The following is a 20,940-nucleotide window of genomic DNA, read 5'->3' as shown; positions in this document are numbered from 1 at the left end:
TTTGTTTCTCTGTATTCCATCCTATACCTTTTGCTCAAAATGAATCTTAGTTAGGGTTGTTTGATGGGTTAGTAATCTAATAATTCTCTAATTTTTTGTCAGCTGTTACTTGGTTTAACACATTAAGAACTGTATGTTTCCTCTTTGAGGGCAAAGAACTGTGGAAAGTGTTACCAAAACTTGCTGCTTTAATTAAATTCTGTCTTGTTGAACTAGAAAAAATGTCTCAGTCTCTAAAGAGTGAATACTGAGATGTTCCTGTAAATAATGGGGAGGTGCATCCTGGTATTTGTAGAACACTGGCAACATCTGTAATAGGTAACACATTGAAATCCTCACAGTACAGGATTTTCAAGCTCCTTGTAGTCTGAAATTAAGGCCATATTTCTTCCCTATCAGGGGCTTGTTGCAGTTTGGTGAACTGCATGATGAGATGTGGGCAGTAGCACTTCTTACTTGCATATGATTTTCCTCGAAGTTAGCTAATGCTGTTTTCCCTCTGCACAAATCCCATCCTTATGTCTATAAATTATTAGTGGCTATCCAGGGTTCACAATCTTTTCAGTGCATTGATTGCCAGTACAGTTAAACTTCTTATACAAAAAGTTTTTGATACAAAACAAGTATAAGAGATACATAGTCCTAATGACAGGCATTTATGAGGTACAAGTGACTAAAATTCCTGATTTAATTGTAATAGATGAGTATTCTGTACAGAAATGTGTGTGAATTTTCAACACACCAGCTCCTCCATGCAAAGTCCTCTTGAGGTGCTCTGAGTGTGCAGTGGGTTGGAATTAATTGTAATCCACAGTAAATTATCCTGCACAATGGCATTCTTAGTGCAAAGTTTCTGATCTGGATATTAGTTACTCTGCAATCCTGTACAGCACCATAACATAAACATAGCTGTGTAAAGAGACTCCTAAATTCCTTTGTATTTGCTACTTCAAAAACTAATTTTTCTTCATACTCAATAGACCCCAAGAACCAAAGTTTGGTAAATATTTCTACCAGAAAGTACTACACCATTATGCTTTTTGTGATGTGCTTTCAAGAAAGGGTAGCTGGTAGACTTGAGTGATGTTTTTCCTTCAGTATCCAGTCTTCTGCTAATCAATGCTTTGCATAAATAATAAGGCACTCCAGGCTTTGCATAAATAAGGAGGCCCTTCACAGGCCATGAAGACAAATTGTTCTTTTTAATTGGTGATGCTTAAGGATTTGGAACAACCTTTATAAGACTTGATCAATATGTGGTTTTCTTCATCAAGTATTCAGAAGCCCTAATGAGAAAAGTGGCATCTGGTCTCCAACTAAGTAATGCTGTAGTAGAAAAAAAAAAAAAAAACAAAATTATAATGTTAATTGTTCTTTCTCCAGACTCGTTTCAACCAGCGCCTCAGTAACCAGGATTTGGCCTTGGATGAAGATGATGATGATGAAATTGAGAGAACAAGCAAGTAAGAAGCCTGTTTGGATGTGTTATATATGTACAGGAGAGAGGGCAACAAGTGTTATTCAGCAAAGTGGAGTTCAAGTGGCACATTTTTCTCCTGTCCAGGCTGCTAGCTCAGTTCTTAATCTAGATGATGTCAAGTAGTTTAGGATTTAAATCTGCTTTTAAAAAAAAAGAGTAGGCTATTATATCTTTTCCTTATTTATAGTGTCCAGAAAAGACATAATCCTTGGTCTTCACAGTCTCCACATAAAAAGATTACGTACACAAAGAAATGCTGAAATATTTGTCAGCATGGTGAGCAGTGACCTCACCTAATCTATTCTTTAAGGCTGGTGTTGTGGCCCCGACAATGGGACATTTTTTTAAGGTTTTGAAAGACAAATAATGGCTTGGAAGTTTTATATTGAGGCCTTCCTATATGAGAACTAAAGGAAAACTGTAAGTTGAGGCTTAAGCTGCATTGAGGCATTTTCTGAATTCAGGAGTCGACTTTGATAATGCACATCTGGATATAAATCAGAAAGGACATTGAAAGCAAAATCTAGCAGCTTAAGCTGTGATATAGTAGGGAAGATGGAGCCAGTGAAGTATTAAAAGGGCATAATGAAAACTTAGAAATGGTGAGCTGTGGAAAACAGTTTTTTTAGCAGTATTGATGGACAGAGGTAGAAAAAGAATGGGGTCTGAGGTAAGGATGTTGCAATGAACAAGAGGAAATAAGAGACAAAAGCACCAGTTCTCCTTGCAGATTGGCAGTACTTCAGTAAATCAGCCCATGTGATGGAGGAAGAGCTGCAGTAGGAGAGTCCTGCCACTAGAACAAAGTGTTTAGCTAGGCCAGGATGCTGCTAATGGTAACTGCACCTCCATCTACACCACATATTTTTGTTCAGGAAAATTCCTGAGTAGAAGGGTATTCCAGGCTTATGTTCCTGTTCAAAGGCCTTGAAATGCATTCTCCTATGTCCTCTTAGAAGTGGCTATAATAAAATGGCTTTTATGTTTTTATCTGATGGACAAGTTTTGTTTTCAGGTTATCTTCAGAAGACAGTGAAGAAGCTTCTGCTTACTTTTATGATAGTGATGGTTCTGGTGAAACTGGAATAACTCAGCATCAAGGAGAAATGGACTTGCTTGGAGAGATTCTGGACTCGCTGAGCACACACAGTTCAGATCAAGGAAAACTCTCAGGAGCAAAGAGCCTGGATTTCTTTAGATCAATGGATGACATTGATTACAAGGCTGCGGTTAGTCTTCTGCTTTCATTTGAAAACCAACCCAAGCCCATTTACAGGGGAATCCTGCACTTGTGGAATGAACAACATGCAGCTCAGACACTGCAGCACAGTCCTTAGAATTGCTGATGTGTCTTCCTAGGACTGTATATAACAGTACACTCATGCTGGCCACTGCATGATGGTTTTTCACCAGCCAAGAAATTGTCCAGGTTACTAAGTCATGTTGGAACACCATTTTTTCCTTAAAGCGGTAACCACATAGAGGGCTGTGAACAGTATAATAATTTACCTAATTGAATAGTTTAATATTGTATTTATATAATATAATGGGTTTTTTTTGTTGTTGTTGAATCAAATATGCCTTGAGCTGGTTTAGGATTTTTTAATGCAGTTTAGAATGCATTCTCATTTTCACTTTGTAGACTTAGACTAGTCATAGTGATACAATGATGTTTCCTTCTTGATTTAAGTCATGGGATCCAGGTGGTTATTGCACCTGAAACATGGCTAGAATACTTTTCTAAGAGGGCTCCTTGTTCCTATTTTAGGTAGAGTTGCACTAGTCCTTTAGTGTACACACACTCCTTGCCTACAGTTTTAAAACCCTCACCAAGTCATTGCTGTGGTATTTGCCAAAAATGCTTATTGTTTTTGAATTCCAACACATATCAGCTGTCCAACACTTACTTTTGCTGAAAGGGATCCTGTAGTAGATTTGTTACTGGAGCAGTGAATACTGATGCAAATATTTATAAAGCTTGTAAAATTTCATGTTATGAGTATCACACAGGGGTTAGATTAATAAAAGGCCCGGTTTTGTTTGACCAAAAAACTTTAATATTGAAAATTGGTATAATTAATTACTGAAGCAAAGAGGAAATGCCATCTGGTTTTAGTTTTAGTCCCCCTCCCTCTCATATTATGAGAGTACAAACGAGAAAAGTGTGTCTTTGTTCACTGTCAAAACTGCTTGTGCCAAGACTGAATGGACAGAGGAGACAGAAGTTCTTCCTCTTTGTGGTACCAGAGGCAGTCCTTAGGCTGAGAGACAGTTCTGTGAGGAAATGTGAAAACACCTGGCCTTGCATTGTGTTGGGGTAGTTGTTTTGTAAAACTGAGCTCCAAAGTGAATCCATTGTTTAGGAACATACAAAATCCCTTCTAGTACTTGTATTTCAAAAATACCAGCGTAGAGATGTTTCTTGTGACATTAACTATGAACACATGATTTTTTCTTTCAGAACAAGTCAAATGCACCTAGTGAGAGCAACCTTACCCTGCTCTGCAGCAGTGCTAATGACCAGGCAGAGTGGAACCTGGGCCAGGATGACAGTGTCCTCCATGGGAAGCAGCTCCCCCCGTCCCCAAGGAAGCAAGTTTCTGCTGGTGGCCAGAGAGAATCTCTCTCAAGCATGGAAGAAGAAAAGAGTGGCAAAACCTTTACCACTGACAAGATGGGCGCCACTAGTTTGACATCCCTATCTCCAGTACAACCAAGTGTCCAGTTTACATCCCTAGAAAGTTTCAAAGCAGGCTTTTCTTCCTGTCAGGATGCAAAGCCTAATGAAACACTAAGCAATACCTCAGAAGATCAGCTCCCAGCAGGTCTTGCTCAACAGCCATCCATTCTGGTCCCTTGGGAGAAAGCTGGGAAGGAAGGAGATGAAACTCCAGAAGAAGGTGGACTTCTTGAAGAAGTGGTGTCATTATGTAAACTGAATTCTGCTTTTCACTATGGTTTAAATATTTCAAAGGATAGCTTATCCAGCAGTAGCAGTGGAAATAAAACGTAAGAAAAGTACGAGGAGAGAATCTTGACTCCCATCAGAAGTTAAAGGGAGACTACTCAGGACTTCATGTAACTCCATATAACATGATAACCAAAAAAAATGAAAAGAAATAAGAGATCTTCAGTTATAAAAATAATTCTCTTCAGATGAGTATGCATTTTCTGCCATTGGACATCTGCTTCTATGTTTACTCAGTTTGTTTGTTGGCTGTAGTTAGGTCCACAAAATGGAACTAAATATATGAATGCACTCTCAAATCAGGTACTAGTTAGTCTCTGTGTTAAAAATGCAGCAAGTGTATGGTGCTTCCTAGCACTTGCTTCCTCTAAGCAGGAAGGGTCTTGCCTAAAGGTAGCCAGGTTTTGAAGGTACTATGTTAATCCCATTAGCATGAAATGAACCAAGCAATCTGATTTGTCTGAAATGTACAAATGTTAATATTTGTAATGAATAATAATTGCCTTAATCTTTTGAGAAGGGGTTTAACTGTCTTAGAAGATGAATGCAAATCTACAAAACAGCAATAATGATTTTCCATGGCAGGAATTTGCTTCAGCAAAGGTGGGGGGAGGGAAGGAGACTTTTTTTAGATTAAGGAATTTCTTGTGACTATAACTTGGAACTTACTCCAGACTAAAACTGTGGCTCTGTCTTCCAGACTTCAAAAAGGTAGCACGTGGTTTTCTCTCTTCTATAAAGTACATGAAGTGCTGAATTATAATGTGATGTTTATTGACTTCTGTTTACAACTAAGACACTTTAAAGACACATTATCAGTTTCCCTAGGTAGACTAATTCACCTAAAAATTCTCTAGAAAAGAAAGTGTAAGTGGAATTGATAGATTTCTATTATTTTTTTTATTTTCTACAGTTTAATAGTAGGAAAACTAATTTGTGCCTAATTTGTAATATTAGAAAGCTAAATAAACAGATTCAGTTTGAGACTGCATGTATCCAACTCTCGTTTTAGCCAAGTTGAAAAACCAAAAACTTCTTTCTCAATTCAGTGGAGAATAAATAGTCCTGTTGTATAATGGATTTAGAACAAGCATTTGTCCTCCTTCTGGCAGTGTTCCTGATGAATACTTAGATATTTAAATTCTGAACATTTTTAATGCTCTATGGAACAGCTCTTTCATTTTAAAAAAAATCTTCATCTTTTCTTTTTCCACCTCACCATACATACCTTGTCTCCACAACAGCTCAGGACAGAAAAGACAATCAGTTTCAGCAAATTGGAACTATCAGCTTTGAAGGATATTTGGGATAAAGTTGGTAGAAATAGCACATAGGTATAAAATGAAGCCCACCTGTGAAGAATGTTCTACTGCTCTTCTAAGTCATGAAAGCTTTTTTCTTTCCCTCTTTGGCATGAATGATTTCTGCTAATCTCAGCATAGGCTGATATTTGGATCATACTGTGCTTTAGTATCTTAATAGTAGTTTGTAGCAGAGTTTCAAATCAGTTGCCTCACTGAGATTTACTAATTACTTTTCTTTCTAGCTGACACAAATGGAAAGGGTTTTTTTGGCAGCTTTCTTACAAGGCAGCTGACCTAAGGGAATTGTTCCATGTCATGGCAGACGCACTGTTTGGAACCTCACCAGACAGGCTTAGTAGAGTGAGACCTGGGGTTTGTTAGTGCAAAATTTCATCCTGTTCCAGAATGAGGAGGACTGGGCCAGTCCTTACCACTGAGGATGAGCCTCCAGAATTTATTTTTTTTTAATTGGTGCAGCAAAGCTCAAAGTTTGTAGAAGTAGCAATCTTGCAGAAATATTGGTGTCTGATCAAGCATGAACATTTTGGAGGGCATTTGCATTGCTGGAGAATCTGTGTTCTAGAGTTAAGCTCTGTACTCCAAACTATTTGTTTATCCTTTGGTTTCCTCTAGTGCATCAGCATGATACGTTGTGAACTTTTTTAATAACAAAAAATTGTTACTTGGTGATATGTTTTGCACTATTAGAAATCGAAAGTATCATAAAAATAATGAAAATCATCACTTTCAATTTTCCAAATGGGTCAGAGCAGGTGGCTCATGCTGTTCAGATGACAAAGCTGCAGAGCAGCCTGATAGTTCCTTGTTTAAAGCATTAATGACTTGAGGGCATTCTCCCTTTGTTCTTTGTTCTTCACTCCTTTCCATTCATCTCCTTGCATTTTGTGATGAGAATTTCAAGGTTCACCTTTTCTTTTCCCCTGCACCTCACGTGGTTCAATCTTTGTTGCTTTGTTTCCTTCATTTATTAAAGATAGTTAACAGTATCAGTGTTTTAAGGAGGAAAATAGAAAAAACCCAGAAGTTATGGCCATCATTACTGTCAAAACCATCAAACACCTAAGTCCAGGAATGCTGCCAGAAGGTGGTTTTCAAAAATTATTGTGTAGTACAGGCATAAATCTTACTGGCTTTACATGAGGGTTAGACACTGAACAAATAATCACATAGGTTTTCCCGTTTTCAGCTTTGTGGAATAAATATGGAAGCCATGTGAAAGTGCCAGTATTCTTAAGTTTTTATAAGGATTATAAAATGGAAGGTTTGATAGTGAAATCTTTCAAAATTGAGGCGTTGTAGTAATAATTCACTGCTTCATGGAGTGAAAATGCAGGCTGAAAATAAATAAACAGATTAAATAAAATATGGTAATATTCAACTTAGAATTATTTTCAGTCAAAATGTTTCTGTGCTTATGCTGCATTGTTTCCTTTCTATTCACAAAGCTCATTGTTTGTTTACAATCATTAAATAGTGTGTCTTTTTTGGTTTTGAACCTTGTATGGGTTCAGAAATAGCTTAGTCTTATATATATGTTGATTTTAACTGTAGGTACATTTTTTACTCTGTAATATACAGAATCTTTTCCACTTACTATCAGTGATCTTTTAAGAAGGCTAATATTTGTGCCTTATTTAAATAGAATTGCCAGTTACCAAATAGTTGAGACTCCAAACTGATATTTCTGGTTCAACACTCTTGTTCTCTGTCCTTGTGATAACATAAAACTGTTTATTGGCTACATATGCAGTATTTTTAGTACCACAGTGGGTTCTATATTAAGATAAATTTTCCAGCTCCAGTACTTTGCAAGTTTTATACTTGTATGCTTTTTATTTGTGAAAATCCTTCTAGTGTCTTTGAAAATCATCAACATTGATCACCAGATGCTGGTGAGAACTGAATTCTTCTCAGTCAGAGCTCTTGAGGTCTTCTTCAGAGGCATTTCTTTTCTTCAGGATCTCAAAAAACTTCCCATTTCTCCTGTTTTAAGGGAGATACCAGGTTATCTGATTAAGCTTTGTGGTCTGTTATTTACACATAAGAACAAATTTCTGATGTAGAAAGTCAAACCAGGAATTGAAATGAATATTTTTGAGTTTATTTTGCATAGATGTCTGCCTAAAATGAGCCGTATCACTCATCTGGTTTAGATGGAAAAAGTAAGGGCAGTGGAAAGACAAAGGGATTCCTGGGTTGTTCCAGTGCAGTGTGGTGAAGCAGAGCCTGGAAGTCCACAGAAGAGATAATAGCTTTGAAGAAATCCAGGTTTCAGTTCTAGCTCAGTTACAGTGGTCCCAGCTCAGTCATGTAGGTAAAAGCAATATTGCCTGTGGAGTTAACTCCCTGTGGGATTGGCAGAATGGATGATTTGTTGTCCCAGTCAAAGCCTTCCCATCCTCGTGTAGGGATGAAAGGAGGAACACTGCAGGTAGCAGGGAAGGAGTGTGGATGCAGAGGTGATCCCTACCCACCCTCTATGCATGCAGAGGGCAGTCTGTGTAGAGTAGGCAGTGGTTTGCTCTTCCATCTCACATATTTGGGCATCATGTAGTTCTGAAAAATAGACTCGTTCTGAAGAAAAAATGTAGTTGTAGAAGTTGTCCTAGAAGTTGTTGACTGAACCCTTCCTTGTCATTTAGCATTTCAGTGGTGCTGCTGCTGTTGGGGTGGGATCATCAGAAACACTTGACACTGGCTGAAGTCCCCTCTCAGGCATTGCAACACAGACTTCAGGCAGAGTTTTAAACAAGTGCTGGGTGCTTCTGAAAATCCCACCCAATCTATTAGAAGAGTGTTTTAGACCTTAACATTTTGCTTTAGATGTCTTTTCAGGTTTTAGGATGAGCTAGTTTATGACCTCGTGTTCTTGTAACCAGTGTAAAGTCTAGGCAAAAGAACAGTTAAATCAAGCATTTAAAACAGCTTCTCTTTATCCACCTACGGTCAATAATACTCAATTCCACAGAACAATTTTTTGTTGGTGCATCTGTCTAACAGAATTACTAGAACATCTAAAATACTTTCTCTATGCATGTAAGTAATCAAAGAAACATTTCATGCAATAATCAAGTGCCAGCATGAGGCCTTTTTGCAAATGCCCCTGTGTAATCCTGACTGTACCCTGTTCTGCAGGAAGACCCCCTAACCATGGACCTCCCTGATTCCTCAGGGAGAGTTCAAGAGGAGCTTTATTTCCAGGAATTAGCATCTTCTCCCCTGGCACCAGCCTCTAGTCCAGGTGCTGTGAGACTCCAGCCAAGTGTATACCAACAGCCTGAAATTTCAGGTTAGGCAAATGTAGCTAATGAACTGAAACAGCTTCATTATTGCAAAGCTCAGGATGGTGAAGGCTGTCTGTTCCCATGGTATTGCAGTAAATCTTTGAAGAATGAATGTAGAAATAATTGCACCAGCAGAACCAGAGTGAATGGTGATGTGACTTGTCTTCAGTAACTTTGCTGCTGCTATTTGGCATGTCTGTCTCTGCCAGGTGTTGTTTACTTGTTAGCAGAATCTGAGCTGACCAGAACGTGTTCCTCATCAGGAACATGGACCACAGCTGGCCTAGAATCCATGTTCCTCAGGGTGGTGAACACAAAGGAATGGAAAGGGATGATGGGGTTTGTTTGTGCAAAGCCTCTTTTGATCTGTTTTGCAATATCTGTTCCACGGTTTCAGTCAGTGGCCAGTTGAAAGTCCTTGACTTTTCTGAAAGCTGCTTCACTTATTCTTTTAGAGTTTCCTGGTGAGTCCACAGCCACCTTGGTCTAGAGGGCCACCCACAGCCCACAGGCTGGCAGGGCCATTGCCATCCCCTTGGGTTGGAGTATGAAGCAGGTAACACAGCTGGAATTGCTCCAAGGTGTACTGCAGCAAAGGGTACTCAATGAAATTGTACTATTAGTTAGGTCAATACTAATGACACCTGTATTTAGAATCCAGTAACAGTATTAGCATTTGGAAAATGAGTTTAAGTATGTTGAAATTTATTATGATTCTGTGTGAATTAACATTCTTTATGTTAAAAATAAGGGAGAAACTTGGTTGGGAGGGGGAAATGTGTTGACTTTCAAATCTTCAGTGAATTTTGTGCAATATGTCTCCTTGTTTCAAAGTAATTTAGTAGTGCACATCTGCTTTCAAGCAGATCCATGAAATTGTATTTTTCAGAATTGTGTAAAATTACATGTAGCTTTGAAATATGGTTGTATGATAAAAACATGAAGAAATATATTCTAATGAGGCAAATGTATATTTCTAGTGACTGGGAGTGATTATGGATGTCACATTCTGATAATAAGGCCTAATCCAGTACTTACATACCAGCAGTTCCAGATAACTCTTAAAAGTAAAACCTGGTTAAATTGAAGTAAGCTTAACTATTAGAACTTACTATTTTTAGTTTATACTTTGATCACTTGTTTATCATGGATAAAAACTTGAGATGTTAGGCACTGCTTTTCAGGACCAGCAGTGAGGTGAGAGTTCATAGCAATGGCCACAAGAATTTGGTTTGTGACATCCCTAATTATCATAAGTCATTACTTAAAACATCTTCTAATGTTGCCAGTATCCTTTTAAGTTTTTGTAAATTAATGTCTTTGTATATTGATGTACATTTTCTTTTAACCTTTGTTTTTTCCTTGAGACCTTCTTTAAATTAATATACTTGAATGAGGCAATAAAGCACTGTGGAAGAGCTAATCTTGATGCAGCTTGCACACAAGCACATCACATCTGTTACTTCATGATTTTTGAGGAGGAAGAGCAATTTAAAATGCTTAGATGTTTGGCAAACTGTCAGTTTGTGTTTGTTAATTTTAAATCTGTGTCAGATATGATGAGAAATGCCTCAACATGGAACAAAGCAGCATCATGTATCTTGATGCTTCTAATTTGTTTTAATTTTTTTTTGTGACCCTTGAAAACCATTCCAAATAATGTCCCTTACTGTGAGCCTTTAATATTTTAAAGAGAGGCATAAATTTTATTCATGATTGTGAGATTAAAAAAACTCACCAAACAACCAGCATTGTCCTTAAAGTTTTAAAAATTTAGTTAGTTACTGACGTTTTAACAAAACTAGAGCCAAATTTACTCCATGCTTTTGCACCTTCTGGACTGCTGTTCAAAGTCATCTTGAGAACTGTAATTCTGACCTTAGACTACTGTTAGTAGTGCACTGTCTAGATGTATTAAGTGAGCTGTGATGTGTGGTGTGGTTTGTTTTTTTCTTTTTCCTTCCAAAGTTTGTGGCATCAGTAGAAGTTTTTGGTGAATTCCACATTACCATAAAGTGCCCAACACTGTACTATAAAATAAAATTTAACAGTATCAAAATTCCTTGGGTGATGCAGGTTCTTGTTTGATAGGTTGATCTGAGCAGCATTTTCATGCTTATCAGGCATAAAAATTAAAATTATCTTGTATTATGTTGAAAGTTTTTCTCCATTGAATGAACATTTCATTTTCTCAAATATAGAGAAAGCAGAATGTGTTTTGTTGAATGCAATAATTAGTTGATTAGTTCAAATGTTAAATGTTGATGTCTTTTGAAATTCCAGTGGTATTTTAAAAACCATAGCTAATCATTCCTTTTTGTTAAACAGCTTTTCTTGGGCTTTAGATCTTCAAACGATTGCCAAAAAAGTATGTATATTATCTTTTTTTATAGGTTAAAAAATCAACATATTAAGGAGAAACAAGCAAGAAGAAGGTACAGTAATAATTGATGGGTGCTGTGGTTTGAAGTTTGTTGTTCTTTCACATTAAATGTTTAGAAAAGTAGTAATAATTGTGATCACCAAGTATTTTTGTGCTGTTCAGCCAGGAATTATCAGAGGATAATATTGGATGATTATCTGGTAGGGGAGGGGTGCCTGGCCTGCAGTGAGAGCTGTGGTGGGATGTGATGGGGGGTCAGCCTGTGCTGCTGAGAGGTGCTGGCATCTCCCCTTTTTGCAAAACTGGGCATCCCTTACTCTTGCTCACCCTCTCTTCTTTATTAAAAGCATTTTAATACCTTATGCAGACAAACCATGGAGACTATGATTTCAATATTTCTGTAGTCAATCCACGACTGATGATAAAACTATTAAATTATAAAAACTATACCATTATCTTGCTAAGAAACAATAAGGGTGTGATTTTAACAGTTGCCATTAGACCTGTGCTAGCTTACTACAGCCAGCAGAGTGCTGCCAGCTGTGAAGTGTGGTAGCAAAGGGATCCTCACTGCCAGATTAAGCACAGCACATCTTGTAGTCATTCCTTTGATTCTCCACTAGATATGCTCACATTTTTTCACCTGTTAAAATGATAGCTGTGAAAACAACCTTTTTGTCATAGGTCCAGATTATGAGTCAATTGAGGACAATATAAAAGCAGTCTTTGCAGAAGGAGCAGGAAGGGATGGAGCCTTTCAGGTACAGTTCTCTTTTCCTTAGTTTTTTATCTCAAGGCACTTAAGGTATAGTTGCAACTTGCCTTCTGTGGATGTTTAAGTTCTTTTAAATCCAAGAACAAGAAAGGACTGAAAAAGAGCAGGTAATAAGAAGAGGCAGTCTAAGTGAAGCTGGCAGATATTACAGAGAGGGTACAGCAGGACTCTTTCTGTTGAGACAATACCAAGGGTCTGAGAAAAACTCAGAGAGGTTTGGTGCACCAGCCACATGGTACCTGGTATGAAAGCTGGCTCCTGTATTAGGAGTTGTGACATTTGAGGGAAGAATGCAGCTCAAAACACTGATTTACTGGGGACTTACTTAGAAGGAGAATTCAGAAACTCTCTATTCATTAGTAACTTCTTGTTTGTGCTTCAAAAGCAGATGAGACTTGCTTTTGCAACTCACTTTTACTTTCACACAGTGCAGCTGCAGCCTGTCCTGAATGATGGACAGAGCATTTCATTTTCATTCCAGAACTCACTGTGTGTTAACCTCATGTTCACAAAATGAAAAATAACTGTATCAAATTCAGGGATTTAGATTTTTATTTGATGTGACAAGCAATAACAACAACAACAACAAAAACCTAAGCAATGCCTGGAGTGTTGTTGTGGGTTTGCTGGTATTCAGATAAAGCAGAGTAGAGTCTGTCTGCAGATTTTACCAGTCAGAAAAAAAATGCTAACAGCTTCTTGCACTTCAAAAGCCCAGAGGCAGTCAGTCCTGTTGGAAATTCTGTATGAAACATAAACCAGTACTGGTTCTAAAAGCAAAGTTTGGGAGCATGTTTGGAATATGCTATGGGCTGTATATTATTTCCTTTCTGTAGCTGTCTGTTTCATATTCCTCCTGAAAGCTGAAGGGCTGGGTTCCTGTGTGCACTGCTCCACTATTTTTTATTTTTGGGGCCACTTCTTCTCTCAAATAGTAGTCACTGGAAGGCTGGGAACAAAGAGCAACAAACCCCACCATACAACTGAAAAAGAAAGGTACAGTGTGGTTTACAATGAATCTGCTAAACTTGGTTGCAAGGCTTTTCCTATTAGATCTGTTATCTGTTTTTAATTGTTCTAAACTTTATGGATGAGACAGTAGAGATGTCATCTGCCACGTACAGCTTACACAATACTCATTGCCTACAAAATTTTGTTTTCCAGCTGTGTATAATTCTGTGAATAACTCAACTAAATTGTGGCACTGTATTTAAATGTGCTTTAGAAGTTGTAGTTACAGCAGAAAGTTCAGTCCTGCCTACAGACCTCAGCTCAGTTCCATCCTTGCATTGCTCCACATTCAGTAACACACCACTGCATGGATCAGCAGTGTTCTGGGCACTGTTCCTTTTGAGAAAATAACCTGTTAATGTAGTACCACCTGTTTAGCAATGAGGATTATGTACTTAAAATGTTCATCTGAATAATACACACAAACATCTGACATTTGGCCTGCTCTGAGCACGGGTGACATGCTTATTTAACAACTTAGAAAATGTTAAAACGGTGAGGTAGAAATTAAAATGTCATTTTAAAATAGTATTTGTATTTAACTTATCTGATTCAGTCCTATTCTACATTTCCCCTTGGCACATTCATACTGGGGGTCACAGTAGCAGTCTGACACCACAGATATTTGAGCAATATACTGAACATTGTTGGCATTTCAGCCTAATTAGTTGCATCCTATTTTGTGATTTGTCTTTGGTCCTTTGGGTTGCTGGCCCAGAATTTTTTTTTTAACCTTTTTTTTTTTTTTTTTTAATGCTCATCATTGTCTCATTTTAAATGTCAACAGACCAGTATTTGTGTAATTGGTTTTTTTGCCTTACTTCTCTTCTCCCCAATGTCAGAAAATTTGACAAGCCATTTCTACATCTCAGGCAGACTACACAAGAAAAATGCATCCCTGGACTGAGTGACAAACACAAACTAATTCAGTCAGTACAGGTCCTGAGTGCAGGCACATACTTTTCTGGCCAGTGGCCACTGCTACCCATAGTTCTGAACCAGAATGATCTTCTCTAGACTGGTTTGATTGTTTGTGCTAGCACTGGGCCATGCCAAAAGGCAAATCTGCATCTTCTCTGTTGGGCTCATTTCTCATGCAAAAACCTGCTGGAGCTTCCTTCCCCCTGGGGTCAGGTTTATCACAGTTATCTGTGATCCTGCCACAAATCCCACTGGAAGAAAAGACTTGGCACTGGGCTTGTTCAACTGGGCATTGAGGTTTTATACATTCTAGAAGGACAGTCTCAAACTGCTGCATTGCTTTAAATGACCCTCACTTGTGCCCATGGGAGTATTTAAATCTCTGGAAGAGCTGCAGTCACTGACTTGTGAGGATGCACTGCCAGAAACTGAGGGACAGGAGCAGTGCACCTCGTGCTCTTGTGATTTGATTCTTTTCCTTTTCAGTGGATCTAGGTCAAGGTCATTCTGTGGGGTGTTTCTAGGTCGTTATAGCCAAGGTGTGAAGCACTGTTCCCACAGTGGTCCTGCAGGCAGCCAGGAAGGAGAGCCTGATGCTTTTTCCTCCAAAATACACCTGGGCTCCAGGCAGGGAGCCCTGTCCCACTGGATGCCCACAGCTTGTTACATGGGCATCCTCTCCCTGCTTGCTGAGGAGAGATAAACTGTTTGTTTAAACTGTTCTGTCCTTTGAGCAAAACTGAGGAAACTCTCCTCAGGTCTTCCCTGAAGAATTACACTTGCCTAATCTGCCTCACAATTGTGCAGTTACCTAGGGGTAGCACTGGAACTGCTGTTTTCTGTGTGCCAGCTGCTTTCTGTGTGCCAGCTGTTTTCTGTGTGCCAGCTGCGTGGGAAACACTCAGCTGTTCATTTTGTAGGGCAGAAAGCAGCTCTAACAAAGCCTAACAAATTTCTAACCCGAGGCTGCCCCGTGCCAGGGCACTGGGGGCACTGAGCAGTGCTGGAGCTGCTGGCACAGGGGACAAGGGCCACAGCCAGCAGGGTCACATTGCCTTGGGGTGACCCTGCACAGCCCTCCCACTCCTCCCCTGCTGCTGCTCCTGCCGGATCTCTGCTGCCAGGAAGGGTTAGTGCAGGTGCCAAGTGAAACTGAGTGGGTTTAAATTGGAAACACACATTTTTGTCAGCGTGGTTATTACAGTACGTGCCAGTGGAAATTGCACTTTTGCTGGAGCTACAGGTGGAACCTGAAAGGTCACACACAATATTGAGCTGGGGAGAATGGCATGCTTCCAATGGTGCCACGAGGAGCATGGAACCAGATGAAGGCCTGTGTGGCTTTTCTCTGATCAAAAAAGATGATTTAAAGCCATGGTTTGGACATGCCCACCCCCGTGGTGCTTGACAATGTTAGATGGATTGCTGGGGAAGGAATTGCTTTGTCAAGTGTCTCTGGGGAAAGAAAAATCATGGCTTGATAAAATCAGAAATTAAAAGCAACATTTGTGAAACCAAGTAAAAAACCCAGCAAAGTTGCTGAAATTGCTTGCAATATTAAATCTCCCAATACATTTTTATCCAATAAATATAATTTGAAAGAATGTAAACTCAGAAAAATCACAGCTGAATTGAGACCTCTGCCTGTCCTTCAGTACTTCACCTGTACCTTGATTCATAATTTATGCTCTGGCTTTTTGCTGTGCAAGAGGCCTTCACACCTCATGGCATGCATTATAGATGGAGGAGTTTAGGTTAAAACATGCTTTTACTGTGAGGCTTGGGATACTGCCTGCTCTCCACATCAAATTCATGTGTGCAATTTAAACAAGACCTCACTCTGCTCCCAATAAATGCACACCAGATGTATCTTTTATAAATGTTAGGTTTTGCAGCATCTTGACACATGCCAGTAGTTTGAAGGCTGTGCATGCTTCAGTGGGGCATGAAAGCCCCATCCATTCATTCAACTGTGACATCTTGCAATAGGCAAAATTCTAGTGGTGTCAGCTATTCACTGCTCAACTTTATTGAGTTACAATGCCTAATCTGATGCTCTTTTTTTGAATTGTTTTCAGAGGTGTCAGTTTTCTTTAGCTGAGAGGTGATTGAATAGCACAGGAAAAGGAACTTGGCCAAAATCCTCTGATCCGTGATTCCTGATGTTATGTGACATTACACATGTAAGGTTTGTCCTGCAGTGACACTTGGGGCTTATGTTAAATAAAACATAGTACAGACATTTGGAGCTGGGAAAAAGACTTTGCTGTCTCTTATCTGGAGACAAGATTTCTGCTGTGGGACTGTATATATTATGGATATTTTAAAAAGTGTGTCAACAGTTTTCTGTGTTTAATACTGTAAATCAGATGAAGTTTATTATTAACTAGAATCTGTGGGAACAATAATCACTAGCCAGATGTAGGCAATGACAAAAATTGTGGTTTAGGTAATCACTGGCCAGAAACCTGGAGGGGTCAGATGCTTCCTCACATCCTCCAGGACCAGAGGGTGTATTTTAGGGTGGTGGGAAGGGAGAGAATTCCCCACCTGAGAATGGCTGGCTGCAGCTGGAAAGTAGCTGTGAAATGTACTCTGAAAGTTTCAGATCACTCAGTTGTACTCAGTAGAAGGATAATTCTATTTTGTTGAAATTGTAAGAATTGTAAGAATTGTTGTGCTTCCTCAAGGCATGGTGAAACAAATCCATGGTGGTGGTGGTTGCAGTGTGAGGCTGGCAGCCCCCACTCCTCATCTCATTCCCAAGTATGGAAAATGTTTCTTGATCACTTGATTTCAAACTTGACTTCTTGAACTGTAAATACAGTTCTGATCTAGGAATAATTTCCTTTGCAACTGCATGATGAAAGAATCCTACAAAGCAAAAGTAATACAGGCTTCAGTGTAATCCTTATTTATTGGTCATTTTGATCCTGTACAGAGCAGAACAGTAATATGAATACAGCATCTAAACTATGAACATATTATGTACATATAGAGAAGGAACAGTTAATTTTACATAAAACAGAGAAGGCACAATATGCAAGGTAATGCTCACTGTTTCACAGGTTAGATGGCACCCTTTTCCAAGGAAAAGGGAATGGACCATGAAAGGGGGGTAAGTTGCTTCACCTGCCTCTGAGTATCTTTGGAGGGATCTGGTGCAGAACAGACTGTGTGTTCTAACCTCTCTTCTTTGTAAAAAGGTTAAATATGTAAGGCTTGGGAGAATTCTGAGATTTTTTTATTGAATATATAGGTTGCAAGTGATCATGAATAATATATTATACTTCAACCTTTTGAGTCAAATAGTGAGAGAGATTAAACAAATGGAATTTTGAAATATTTTAAGTTTTTTATATGGAGATCTTGCCACAGTAGTAGAGGTTACCAGAGTTTTTTTGGGAACCAGAAAGCAATTTCAATATTTTTTCCTTACAGCAGCACACATGCTCTCCACAGCTCCTAGATGTTACTGCTTGTCCCTGAATGTCTGTGCTTCTATGCATTCTATTAAACCCCTAGGCTGAGAAGCAGGAAATACCTTGGCATCTGCTATCTCAGTCTTAATCTGTGGGTTAAATTTCACCAGGGATATTACTAGACACTCTTTAAAATGGATTCTCTTTTGTTTTAGTCGTTGTTCCCTGGTTGAGACATGCCCCAGAAGGGTCAGTCTTCTTCACCATGCAGATGATGGTTGCTATAGCATCATGGAGCAACAGCTTTGGGACTTTCTGTGCTTGTCCAGGCTGCCACTGAGCATTTCCAGCTGCAGCATCTACCTCCCTGCTGCCTTTGGGTGTTGCTTCATTAATTCAGATTTTCAGGAAGAGTGTTTGGAAATGACATTTGTTGCCTTCTGGGCCTTTTTTTTTGTTTGTTGCTTGTAAGATCATAGAGTTTGGAGCATTTCACATTTTAATGGCTATTTGAAGTCAAACATGCTCCCTGTGTTACCCTGGGCAGATCTGTTTCAATGGGTGATTCTCATTCCTGACTCACCATCATCCTCCCACTGTTTCTTTGGCCTCACTGCTGTGAAAGTCCAGCTTCCCCCTTGTGCAATCCAGCTTTTGCCTCCACCTCCCTCAAGTACCATGTACTTTCATTTTCTTTTCTTCTCTCATTTTTCTGTGAATTTCCACCACTCTTACTTTTATCACTTCCTCTCCACTGAGGCTGACAGCAATCACAACTTACTCTAATCTTAGTTTAAAGGTTTTTTCCCTTGCTTTCTGTCTCCTTGACTTACTTTCTACAAACCCCACTCGTATTTCACTGTGAGATTTTTCTCTTTGTTGTGCTTTTATGAGTGTCTTTTTAATTCTCTAGGAGCATATTCCTCCTGAACTCTCTTTGGTCTGTATGAAAAGTCTTCTGTCTTTCATCTTCTCTGCCTCTTCCTTCCTCTGTACACGCTCCTGGGTATCTTGCTCAGCCCTAAAGATTCTCTCTGTGGCAACACTTTCTGGAATATTTTATTACATCTCTACAGATTGTTTTTTAACTGTCTCCCAAATTTCATCCAGAAAGTCAAACCACGGAGAAGAGCAGATGAACTCTTCAGCTACTTCCTTGTTCTTGTTCTTGTGCTTTCCTTCAAGTTAGTTCTCCTTGCAAACTGCCTCTATCTTCAGCTGCTTTCTCCCCTTTGTCCTTTTTCTTTGGATAAGGTGATAATTAAGCCTGGAAGGGACCTGCTGATGTCATCTAGTTCAACCTCCTGCTCAAATAAGGGCAGACTTCAAAGTTAGACCTTTATTGTAACCATTCTTACTGATATTTCTGATATGAGCTAATTTCTCTTTTTCTTTCTCCATCTCTGCTATTCCCTAAGATCTCTATCAATTTTCTCAGCTGAGCTCATTGACCAAGAGCATGAAGCAGGTGTGTGGAAGCATCTTCTTTGCATCCACTTTGTTATTCCAGTGCTGCTTCTGCTGCTTGGGTCTAATCCATTCTTCCAGACCTGCCTTGCTGTTCAGAGCTTGCTGTCCCCAAGCTTTTCCCTTCCTCACACACTCACTGCTTGTCCCCTTGGTGTCACAGCCTCTCATGCCTTTGCCCACTTGGCCACTCTGTCATGGTTTGTCTTTGGCTCTCTCACAGCTTTTTTGTGAGTGAGGCAAAACTCACATGGAAGAATCCACACAAACAGCTTCTGCCTCACTTGTAGTCTCTCATTTTCACATGCTGCTCTTCTCTGCTGTCTCATTTTCTTGGTATCTGCTGCCTCAAACTGGACACCCTTTGAGTCAGTTGCTTCCTTTTTCCCCCCAGTGTTTATGTATCTTTCTAGAAATGATCACACCTAACAAATTTTAGATGTACTTTATTATGCCCCAGCAGTGTCTCATGGGGCAAAAGTTGGGCTAAATCAAGCTTCAATTAAAGGCTGCTGCATCTGTAATTACATAAAGCCATGATTTGAAAAAATCCAGAGAAAACAGTTTCTGCTGTCTCTTATCATAATTTTAGTAACTTATTTTTCCACTCTCTCCTCAGTTGTCTTTTGAACTCTGAATTTAGGTTGCAGCTGTACAACAGTGATTGCATTCAAAATAATAAGCTTCAGTAGTAAAGCTGCAAATTTGGCTGGAATAAAATCTGTCATGCATTTTTGCTGTGACTACATTCTGCTCTTCTAACTCAGCTTGAATCCAACCATCCACTCACATTCTCTCTAGTGCCTGTTTTGAAAGATATTCATGAGGACTGCAAAAAGTTTTGAATGTGCTTATTATCATAGTTCCTGCTAATCATCTAATACAAGAATAAATGTGAGTGGCATTGATCTGCAGTAATCCCTTAAGGGGCCACCCAAAATGAATTATGAATTGATCATTAATTGAAAAGATGAGTTAAACTCTTGGATACTGAGTGTGTGTGCTCTGTTATACAACTCCTGGAATAATCATCTGGGGGTTGTTGTTGTGTCTGGGATGTTTCACCACTGTGGGCACATGTAAGCTGAAGTGCAGAAGGAAATGCTTTCATGGACTTTCCACTCTGATGCCTCCTTATTGTGGATTCAGTTTGTGTGGGAGCAATGTTTGTGATTTAGTTACTTGGCTACATCTGAAAATTGACTGCATGAGTTACAGTTAAATTTTGCCTCTACATTCCAAAACCCCCTTTGACCTGGGAGCATTTTTGGCACACAGATCACAATTGTTAAGGCTGGAAAATACCTTTAAGATCATTGAGTCCAGCAGTTAACTTACATTTTCAAATATCTATTTCATTACAAGATTTCTTTGTATCAAATGTTTGTTTCATGGCATTACATGTCAATGTGATTTTTATTACATATTTGTAATTGTCTGTTTCATTACAAGATTTCTTCCAAGCTTCTCCATCACATTTCATGCATTTGTTTCTTTTTTGACAAAGCAACCCTTTGCTGCTGAGGTTTATGAGGTAGTTAAATAGGATTATCCCTGTTTTAAAAGAGGAAAATTGAGGCATAAAAATTTATTTGCCCATGATCTTATGAGAAGTCTGAGCTCCAGGAGAAACACCAAGTTTGTCCAAGTTATTTTCAAGCCAATGTTCTACCTGTAGGCCACTTCTGTCTCTTTCCTGGTATTTTCCATGATCCTTAGGAAATGTTTCTGAGCATGTTTTTTGGCAGCCAATGTATGTTTGCAGTATGAGAAGCAATAATTTTCTAAAAGGAATCATGGAGTAATATTGTAATAGGAAAAAGGCAGTAGTGTGGATGCACACAATTTGTGTAGAATATTTACATTTCATGTCTCTTAACAGGCCAGGTTGTGTCCACTATCCT

At 39.0% G+C, this 20,940-nt stretch overlaps 1 protein-coding gene across 2 annotated transcripts in view; it reads left to right on the top strand.

The window, feature by feature from the left end:
* DENND1B (DENN domain containing 1B) overlaps window positions 1-4,961 on the top strand; it is a 140,307-nt gene extending 135,346 nt beyond the window's left edge. For both annotated transcript variants that reach the window (XM_079313487.1, XM_079313486.1), the window contains 3 exons: window positions 1,384-1,463; window positions 2,496-2,709; window positions 3,942-4,961. In XM_079313487.1, the coding sequence (XP_079169613.1) occupies window positions 1,384-1,463; window positions 2,496-2,709; window positions 3,942-4,493 (846 nt within the window). In that variant the 3' untranslated portion in view covers window positions 4,494-4,961. The remainder of the gene's footprint in view (window positions 1-1,383; window positions 1,464-2,495; window positions 2,710-3,941) is intronic.
* Window positions 4,962-20,940: the final 15,979 nt, after the last annotated feature.

The sequence above is a fragment of the Erithacus rubecula genome (assembly GCF_903797595.1).
Source record: "Erithacus rubecula genome assembly, chromosome: 10".
NCBI classification, from domain to species: Eukaryota; Metazoa; Chordata; class Aves; order Passeriformes; family Muscicapidae; genus Erithacus; species Erithacus rubecula.
Note: the sequence above shows the minus strand (reverse complement) of the source record. Positions and strands in the feature narration are given on the sequence as shown.